Consider the following 10,211-nt stretch of genomic DNA (forward strand, 5'->3'; position numbering starts at 1 on the left):
GAGTGACTCTTCAGAAGCAGGAATGGAAAGCAGCTCTAACAATTCATCGAGCCAATTCAACCCCCCCAATGCTACCTCCTTCACCGGTGTACTTTTGTGGGGTTTCATTCACGCAAGGAGTAGAACCCATATCATATTGATTTTCCTGGCTCCTCTTTTTCTGCTTGGGCTTCTGTCCAACCTGCTCCTCACCATCAGCATCTGCTCACAAAAAGCTCTGCAGACCCCAAAAAACATTCTCATCTGCCAACTGTCAATGGTGGATCTTGGTGGACTTGTGGCTACTAACTCTTACCTGTTTGCGATGTTTGCCCGAGACACCTCCCGCCCCATTACTTTGCCAGTATGCTTAATCCAGTATTATGCCTTGAATGCTCACAGCAACCTCCTCATCTGTACAGTCACCGCCATGGCAATTGACAGGTACTGTTTCGTCTGCCAGCCATTTCATTACGAAAGAAAAATCACAAATAGGCTAACAATCAGAATCCTGAGCATTTCCTGGGTTTTTGCAGCTGTTTATCCCATGATTTATGTGCTTACATTTGTTGGGCAAAAGTCTTGCCAGCTTGCCCATTCCTGCAGCTTCTTTTGCACTCCTTCTTCTCTGGAAGACATTTTGTGTTCCAAGGATTTGTCTGTGTACGCCAAACTCTACCGGCTCACCATAATGGCTCTTCACCTTCTAGGGTCCTTTTCTCTGGTTGGTTTTTCCTACAACAAGATTCTGAAAGTATCAAGGACCATGAACCACTGTAACTGCTCCAGAGAATCGCTCACCACAGCCGCCACTCACGGTTTAGTGCTAGCCATTTTCTATGCGTCATTGGTGTTTTTTTTAGTGACAGGAAGTCTAGAAGTCAAAGATCCCCTTAAAGAGAACCTCTTGTCCACGTTAAGGGCCATTTCTGACCTTGTTTATTTCAATGTGCCTTCCATTTTCAACCCCATAATCTACGGTTTGAGAAACAAAGATATAAGGGCAGGAGTGATTAAGTTGCTGAGGCTACAACACATCCTGGGTGCCTAACGTCTTGTTAAAGCAGACAGAAGGGCTGTAGCACAGTAGAACATCAAATTTGCATGCAAAATTTCCCAGATAGGGCCGAGGATAAACGCTGCCAGAAACTGCACGCAATACTGAACTTTTTTGACCCATGGTCTGACTCAGTATAAGGTACTTTCCTATGTTCCTGTCAGGAATTGGCAGGGCTCTGAAGAGTGGCAGGGGACCAGAGGAGCGACACAGAAGAGGGGACCAGTGATTTATGGGGTGTGACACCACCCACAAAACAGGAGCCAGGGGAGAAGGGGGAGTCAGGGCAGACGGAGATGGAGGAAGGTGTGCCAGATGTGGCGGAAGAAGAAGAGGCTGTTCAGCTGACAGATGAGTCAGTAGATTCCCTTCACCTGCTCCACCTGCTCCACTGTTTCCTAGAACCAGGAGGGGCTTGAAGTGGGAAGAGCAGTGGTGCCTTCCATTCAGGAGAAGTCTCAGATTGCAAGTGCATAACCTGTCAGGGGAGGGTATATAAGCTGGCAGAGGGGTGGGGTCTCACTGTTGCTGCACCTGCTCCCTAGGGCCCAGACCTATGGAGGGACTCCCTAGAGGCTAGAAACATGTGCGCTTGTGTATCTGAAGAACCAGGGAAGCCGCTGCAAATGTTTCTCTTGCTAATAAAGAGTTAACTGTCAGACATGTGCCTTCCTTATCTGCAACAGGCTGTGATGATTCCTAAAGCCCAACACTGGTACAGGAGCAAATGGAAAGACTTTGGGATGAACACAAAGGGTTCCTGACATTTTGAGGCTGGTGGGCACATTTGGAATTCTGAGAAAGTTCCATGGGTGACAGTCACAAAATGGCTGCTGTGAAGGCAGGCATATCACAAAATGGCTGCTGTGGGAGCATAGCATAATGGCTCCTACATCAGAAAGAGCAGAAACAGGAGCACAGCTTGCTCACAGAGAGCTCTTTGCATAACTCTGCTTAGAACGTATGGGAGGGTGGGCATCCTATCCTGACACCAAGAGGAATGTGGGCATGTTTAAGGATGTGTATTCAATGTAGCTGAACAGGAAGAGCAGACAATCTCACATTATCTGTGGGTTTTAGAGGGGCTATTTATTGAGACCTTTTGAAGGTGCCATAGGCGGTACCGGCAGGCCTGTGGGCGCCATGTTGGTGACCCCTGTGAGAATCTTGCATGTGTACCCAAATAACCAGAGGCCTTAGAATGAAACTAATATTTATGGAGCTGAGATCGATGGGATAACTGTGAGATATAAGATGTTCTAATGTCAAAAGGATGGCACTCTTGGCAGCTGAAAAGTACTTGGAAACCTCAGAGCTGAGATGCACACAAAAACTCTCTGGCTATAGGGAGTTCTGCACTCATTTCAGTGGGAAAACAGCATGTGCAAAAGTCTGTGTTCATGAGCAGAGTCCTTCCCATTAAATGAATATGGAAACTTACATATGAGAGATGTGTGAATGCACCTGAATGGAGGAGTACATGAAACCCTGAAAATAGCATTGCTTTTATTGCTTTTGCTATACTGGGGTTGCTGAGTGTCTATCTGCACTCAGATCTAAAGGCCATATCTAACATTACACAGCAATGTGTGAGGGAATTGCTATGTGTATACACACTCCTTTTGTTGGACATAGATACAATATTTATTTAGGCAAATGTATATAGCCTGTCTTTCACTGCTACCAATACCACAGCTGGGCGTCCTGGTTTTGCAACACAAAATACATCATCTTAAAGAAAGCATATAGCATAAATTCCTAAAAACGCCTACAGAGAAAACCTGACAACTACAGAAAAAAAGCTAAACAGAGGAGAAGGCTAAAACTATCTGAGTAAAGAAGTTTATCTTCACTTTCTGTTAAACTGACATTTTCAGCATCTGATGTACCTGTGGAAACATAGAATTGGGAGAGACCCCAAAAGTCATCTAGTCCAACCCCCTACAGTGCTGGAATCTCAACTAGATCATACATGGCTGATAGCCATCCAACCTCTACTTCAAAACCTCCAAGGAAGGAGAGTCCATCACCTCTGGGGGTCTGCAGGGGAAGGGTGTTCCTCAAATGGGTTGTGGGGCAGGCTGCCACTGGGAATGTGCTATTCTGTGTCACCACCAAACAGTCCATTGGGATGTGATGAACAGCAGAACAATGGATGTGAGGATCATTACCAAGCTTAAGGTAAGATTTTGAGCATAGCTGGCTATGCAAAAGCTTCTGAATCCTAGGCACAGGCAAGGGTCTGGAAAGTACTGATTAAACAGCAATAAATATTTCAGATCACAGTCCAGCATAAAAATTGCAACTCTGATGCAACTTATATGAATAATGCATTTTGGCTTCCTAGGTATGAATTTCCAAGAAAGCTGCTTGTGCAGCTTGAAAACTATTTGAGTTTATTATTGATGGTCTTCTGAGGCCAGCTCATTCACTTAAATTGTTGGCCCAATGTGCTAGGAGCAAGATGAGTAAGAGTTTTCCAGTACAGAATTATTACCTTGGCCATTAATGCTGTGTTTAGCTAAATTCCATCTTTTTGCTTTAAGTAAAGCTGGATAAATTCACATATATAAAACTTGGGTTTCATACATAGGATCACATATTTCTCAAAACTTCAACCATTTTCTTGAATGCATTGCTTTTTGGATATATTGAACTTGAACTAGTCCCTCCTCTGTGCTGCCATATCAAACAACTCTTATAAGTACAGCTTCAAAAGTTCATTTTAAAGAGGGACTAGTTCAAGTTCAATATATCCCAAAGAGATATGCATTCAAGAAAATGAAGACGTTTATAATTTTAATTCAAGTTCATCCAGTTCAAGTGACCTTGGCAATTTTATTTCAGCATGCAGAATGAAACAAGTGGGAGGGAATGAAACAGACAGAAATGGACAGAGTACACATACACATTCAACAGCCTAACAGTGTCTGTGTTGCCCAAGAAACTGCAGCCAGAGAAATAAGAGTCATTCCGTATTGAGGCAGCACCACGTGTTGAAATTTTGCACCCCTAACAATTTTGCACCCAGGGCAATCGCCTCTGTGCCCCCCCTATGCTACACCACTGCAGCCTCCCATATGTTGTTGAACTATAAATTGGGACGTTTCTTTCATACCACAGTGATTGTTGTTGTTTAGTCGTTTAGTTGTGTCCGACTCTTTGTGACCCCATGGAGCAGAGCACGCCAGGCACTCCTGTCTTCCACTGCCTCCTGCAGTTTGGTCAAACTCATGTTGGTAGCTTCGAGAACACTGTCCAACCATCTTGTCCTCTGTCGTCTCCTTCTCTTTGTGCCCTCCATCTTTCCCAACATCAGGGTCTTTTCCAGGGAGTCTTCTCTTCTCATGAGGTGGCCAAAGTACTGGAGCCTCAGCTTCAGGATCTGTCTTTCCAGTGAGCACTCAGGGCTGATTTTCTTCAGAATGGATAGGTTTGATCTTCTTGCAGTCCATGGGACTCTCAAGAGTCTCCTCCAGCACCATCATTCAAAATCATCAATTCTTTGGTGATCAGCCTTCTTTATGGTTCAGCTCTCACTTCCATACATCACTACTGGGAAAACCATAACCTTAGGCAAATCACTTGCTTTGAGCTGTAGTGGAGCAAACACCATGGCTGTGGTCAATCCACTATTTAGCTCAATGGGGAAGGGTGATCGCCAAAGTCATTTTAAAAGCACCAAAGCCATTTTATCCATGGACAAATGTACAATGTTTACAAATAACTCCAATTTGTATTTTATTATGAATAATACTCTTGCAAGTTGTTTTTGTATTGTTATTTTTTTGCATGCAGGCAGAAATGTCCCGTTTGCATTGCAGAAATCGGAGTATTTGGGGCTTTTTTCTCTGTCTTTCCAGCCTTACTAGATGTCAGCAACAAAAGGAAATGAGTTCAGTACAAACAGAGCCAATGAGCTGGAAAATCCATCATAAAATCTCAGAGATATTAACTAATGCTAGAACTGCAGCCATCTTAATCGAGCTCTGACTTGCAATAATAAAACACTGACTTCCCCAACGTTAAATCTAGTTGCTCCAGAGCTATATTATATTTCCCCCCATACAATTTAGAGTCCAGTAATATTGACATTTCTTGTGTAGTGGAGAACAGCTCCTGCCCTCTGGCCTTCAAATGCTTGGATTCCAGTTATAATTGTGCAATTATAATAGAAACAATTCATTTTTCTCCTAAGCTAAATAGTGTGATGTTAAATGCATGCTAGGAAAAAAACCAAACATATTCCAAACCAGACCCAGATTTCCCTGGAATCTGAGTCTGACTAACAATGCCCTGATCTGTTGCCAGGCCACTGCCCTCACCTCCTTGTCCCAAGTTTGTGGTTCCTGATGGCCACACATTGTCATAGTAATATCTAGGACAAATAAAAGCTCTACTATGTGATAGGAGGGACGCGGGTGGCGCTGTGGGTTAAACCACAGAGCCTAGGACTTGCCAATCAGAAGGTCGGCAGTTCGAATCCCCGCAACAGGGTGAGCACCCGTTGCTCAGTCTCTGCTCCTGCCAACCTGGCAGTTCGAAAGCACCTCAAAGTGCAAGTAGATAAATAGGTACTGCTCTGGCGGGAAGCTGAACGGCGTTTCCATGCGCTGCTTTGGCTTCCCCAGAAGCGGCTTAGTCATGCTGGCTGCATGTCCTGGAAGCTGTCTGCGGACAAACACCGGCTCCCTTGGCCAACAAAGCGAGATGAGCGCGCAACTCTTACACCAATAGGTACCGCTCTGGCGGGAAGCTGAACGGCGTTTCCATGTGCTGCTCTGGTTTGCCAGAAGCGGCTTAGTCATGCTGGCCACATGACCCGGAAGCTGTAAGCCGGCTCCCTCAGCCAATAAAGCGAGATGAGCACCCAGAACCCCAGAGTCGGCCACGACTGGACCTAACAGTCAGGGGTCCCTTTACCTTTACCTTTTATATGATAGGATGGCCATTTAAACACTGCTAAAGAGAGGAAACAGAAATCAGACCAGAGAACACATGTTTGCATAATACATTTAAAATAGAATCTCTCTCTCTCTCTCTCTCTCTCTCTCTCTCTCTCTCTCTCTCTCTCTCTCTCTCTCTCAACTGATGTGACAACACCCCCTGACCTAATTCGGAATGGGCCTGGATTAAACAAGTTAATCAGGCAAGTCTTCATTACACATTCAAAAATTAAACCTTTTAAATTTGTACCCATTCCAAGTCTAGACCCTACCATTTCTCCATTTATGTTTTCCTTTCCCCAGCTCCACCCAGGAGTTTCTCTTTTTCTTTTCCAAAACATACGTGGAGGGAGCAGGGTGAGCTCTGGGTAGGCTGTCTATGTGTCCTATTTTTCAAAAATGGTCCTCTGCCTGGTACCATCTTCTGTCTGAAGGGCTTTTTGGTCCACTTTACAGCTAAAGATCCCTAAGAAGGGAGAGTAGGAGGGGGCTTGAAGTTGCCCTCCAACAGGTAACAACACCAGGACAGCAGACTGAGCAGACACACAGCCTTCCTCACTGTGGAGAGATGCACTGAATTCATATTGAAAATTACAGTTATGAATTCTAAATTTTCTGCTATGCATGCAAAAACTGTCCTCTTTTAGGGAAGGCATTTCATCTGTTTGGGCGATGTGGAAGCATTCATCCTAGATAGCACCACACTTCCATAGGCAGATCATTCTGTCACTTGGCTTCTAAAGAGCTAGAATAAATGCTAGATTTAAACACATTAAACCAAGGCAAGCCAGTGTGGAGTCCTCCATATGTTGTACTACAGCTCCCATTTTGTACTTGACCACTGACCATGCTTGCAGGGGCTGATGGGAGTTGTAGTCCAGCAGCGTTTGGAAGGTACCACGTTGGCTACCCCTGCGTTAAACAATTCATTGTATCGTCTGTCAGTAAGAATAATGAAGTTTAAGCCATAGCAGCTCACTGAGTCTGTTCTTGCTTTCTGAGCAATGTACAAGGCACCCTCTTTTAAAATGTCACTAACTTCCCCCTACTGTATATCTTGCATTCTCTGAAATAGCGTGACCTCTGCAGCTCACAGGCTCTTGCCACACTTTGCCTGTGTTCCGACATATAACCCAGTGTTGATTCTGACATATGGCATGGAAGATGCAGTCAGGAAGGCTTTCCCCCCAATGGGCTTCTATCATTCTTTCGCCAGCATCTCTTAGGCTTTCCTCCTTCTTTCCTTCTCCAAGATTATTCAGCATCATTTCTAATGCTGCTGCTGCTGAATCCCCAAGGCGTCTTTGTTTCTCTTATTTTCCTGATTTTTTATACCAGGATTTATGAACTGTAACATTTTATGAATGTTTCATGGAGCTGCATTCTCTCCCCAACCCCCAACCCCTGCTCTTTTTGTTCCAGACATCATTCCTCAAACACAAGGTATAGGGATAGAGAGCGCCAAGAGTCTCCAGGAAACCTGGAGGTTCTGACTCATTGCAATCTGGCTTCTGCTGTGTGTCTCCAAGGAGCATGGCTTTTCCTCCACTTGTCTGCATGGTACACACACACACACACACACACACACGGCATTTCCCTTTTCCGTCATGTTGCTGTGCAATACTTTCCCCTAACCCTCATCAATTCCAGGAGAAAAACAACAACAAAGAAGCACACCTGCATTACACAGTGTTTACACAGCTACCGTCTTGGAAACTCTCCTTAATTCTAGAATGACTATGGCTCTAGCTGTCATTTCCCAGTAGCAATAGAAATAAAATTGTGCATACACAGACTCCAGAACACTCCACCTATTCTAGACCTGGATATTGGCCTAGGGGAATCTTGGCATGATATCGCTGCTAATTTGTGATCTTAATTTTGTCCATCACCAGATTAAACATCTGTACTCGTATTCCCAATTCCCACCATGCTTCCTAAGGGGCAAGCAGCAGATCTGCTCTCATGTGGCCCCTGAAGGCATGGCAAAGGGTGACTGTGGACCTCAGCCCCCACCTTGGACAGCCACTGCTGCTTTACAAGGTACCAACCATTCCTTGATTTCACTAACATTTCTTCCTGCCAAAGATTTGCCATTCGAGGGTCATGACTGCAGGAGCTGAGCCCGGGAAGTTACCTGCCATCTTGATTTTCCCACAATGTCCCATTGCAGGGACATTAAAACGCCCACATTGCAGGAATGCTAAAATGGCAAGTGTCTTGCCAGATGGATCTGCTGCTGACAGAAAAGGCCAAGTTCCAGAGAGCAAGTGACCATGTGACCAGGAGAGCCCACTTATCCCAAGTCACTTTGCCAGCTTGGAATAAACATTAAGTTTGGTGCATGAACAGAAGAGTTCCCACCTTCTAATTCTTCACCTAAACAGTTAATTCAAAAATTCAGTTTTGGATATGAGCTGACACTTTTAGAATGCTCTAGTGTCACCATGGCAACCAGCTTTGCTTAAACATAGCTGTGCACGGGAAGTATGATCTCTATTAAGTGACAAAAAGAAAAACCTTTAAGCAACATTACAATTGTTCAGATAATGGAGATTTCCTATCTGTGCGCATACTTTTAAGGCTTTGCTGGGTGCGGGGTTCCTTTGCTACTTACCACAGCAGGTTGGCTATATATAAGGGTTGCTTTGTGTGTTTGAGAATTCCCCCCACTCCTCCATTGGTTATAGTTGACATATAGCTTAAATCCAGGCCAGGAAACCGGAGGACAACAGCTCCAGCCATGACTGACCACTGGTCATAGTGCCTGGGCATGATAGGAACGGAGGTTCAGCCACATCTGTAGTGCCATAGGCTCCCACTCCTGGCCTAAATGCTGGACGTTGCTTTAATAGAACGAGTTCACAGAATCATAAAATTGTAGCGCTGGAAAGCACCCTGAGGCTCGTCTAGTCCAACACCCTGTAATGCAGATCAACTAGATCATACATGACAGATGACCATCCAACGTCTGCTTAAAAACCTTCAAGGAAGGAAAGTCCACATCCTCCAGAAGAAGAAGAAGAAGAAGAAGAAGAAGAAGAAGAAGAAGAAGAGGAGGAGGAGGAGGAGGAGGAGGAGGAGGAGGAGGAGTTTGGATTTGATATCCCGCTTTATCACTACCCTAAGGAGTCTCAAAGCGGCTAACAATCTCCTTTTCCCTTCCTCCCCCACAACAAACACTCTGTGAGGTGAGTGAGGCTGAGAGACTTCAGTGAAGTGTGCCTAGCCCAAGGTCACCCAGCAGCTGCATGTGGAGGAGCGGGGAAGTGAACCCGGTTCACCAGATTACGAGTCTATTGCTCTTAACCACTACTCCACACTGGAGACCATTCCACTGTTGAACAGCTCTTACTTTTGAAAGTTGTTCCTGATGTTTAATTGGAATCTCCTTTTTTGTAACTTGAAACCATTGGTTTGAGTCCTACCATTCAGAGCAGAAGAAAACAAGCTTGTTCCCTCTTGCACGTGATAGCCCTTGAGATATCTGATGGCCATCATATCTCCTCTCAGTCTCCTCTTTTCCAGGCTAAACATACCCAGCGTACCTCATTAGGCTTGGTTTCTGAGTTGTTAAAAGCTTTGGATAATTGACCATTTCAGGAATGTTCAAAGTACAGTCATACCTCTTGTTATGTTTGCTTCATGATACATTTTTTCAGGTTGCGTCCCGTAGCGACCCAGAAGTACGTACCGGAAAGGGTTACTTCCAGGTTTTGCCACTCGCGCATGCACAGACACGAAAAATGACATCATGTGAATGCACAGAAGTGGCGAATTGCAACCTGCGCATGCACAGACGCGGGTTGCGTTCCTTTCAGGTTGTGAATGGGGATCCGGAACAGATCCCATTAGCAACCAGAGGTACCACTGTATGGATCTTTGAACGGTGATATTGTCTACGTGTGGCATAATGCTTTAACTTTTTAAATTTCCACTCTCAAACTCTTCTCTGCCCAGCTCAGGCCCAGACAAGTGGGAATTAATCCCTGAGAGTGCATCAGAACAAATGGAGGGGAAATGTTCTCTAATCCATTGATGAAGGCTTGAGGGTGCCATGGCTAAACTCTGGAGTCAACAGGCAGCACTTGGGCATGCTTAGTCCTCACACCTGTCAGAATCTAACCAATGTAGCCTCAACAGGTCCTTCTCTAACACAATAGCACAAAGAAGAGGATAGCAAGCGGCAATGACTAGCCTGTAACCTCAGCAACCGGGCGAGAGATGAT

The 10,211-nt window shown here is 45.0% G+C and overlaps 1 protein-coding gene across 1 annotated transcript; it reads left to right on the top strand.

The window, feature by feature from the left end:
* Window positions 1-256: 256 nt before the first annotated feature.
* On the top strand, window positions 257-1,030 carry LOC310657481 (olfactory receptor 1L8-like; the record flags this gene model as incomplete). Its single annotated transcript, XM_083398077.1, has 1 exon — window positions 257-1,030. The coding sequence occupies one exon, from the start codon at window positions 257-259 to the stop codon at window positions 1,028-1,030; it is 774 nt and encodes a 257-aa protein (XP_083254203.1).
* Window positions 1,031-10,211: the final 9,181 nt, after the last annotated feature.

This window comes from Podarcis tiliguerta (assembly GCF_965153285.1).
Source record: "Podarcis tiliguerta genome assembly, chromosome: 9".
In the NCBI taxonomy this organism is placed as follows: Eukaryota; Metazoa; Chordata; class Lepidosauria; order Squamata; family Lacertidae; genus Podarcis; species Podarcis tiliguerta.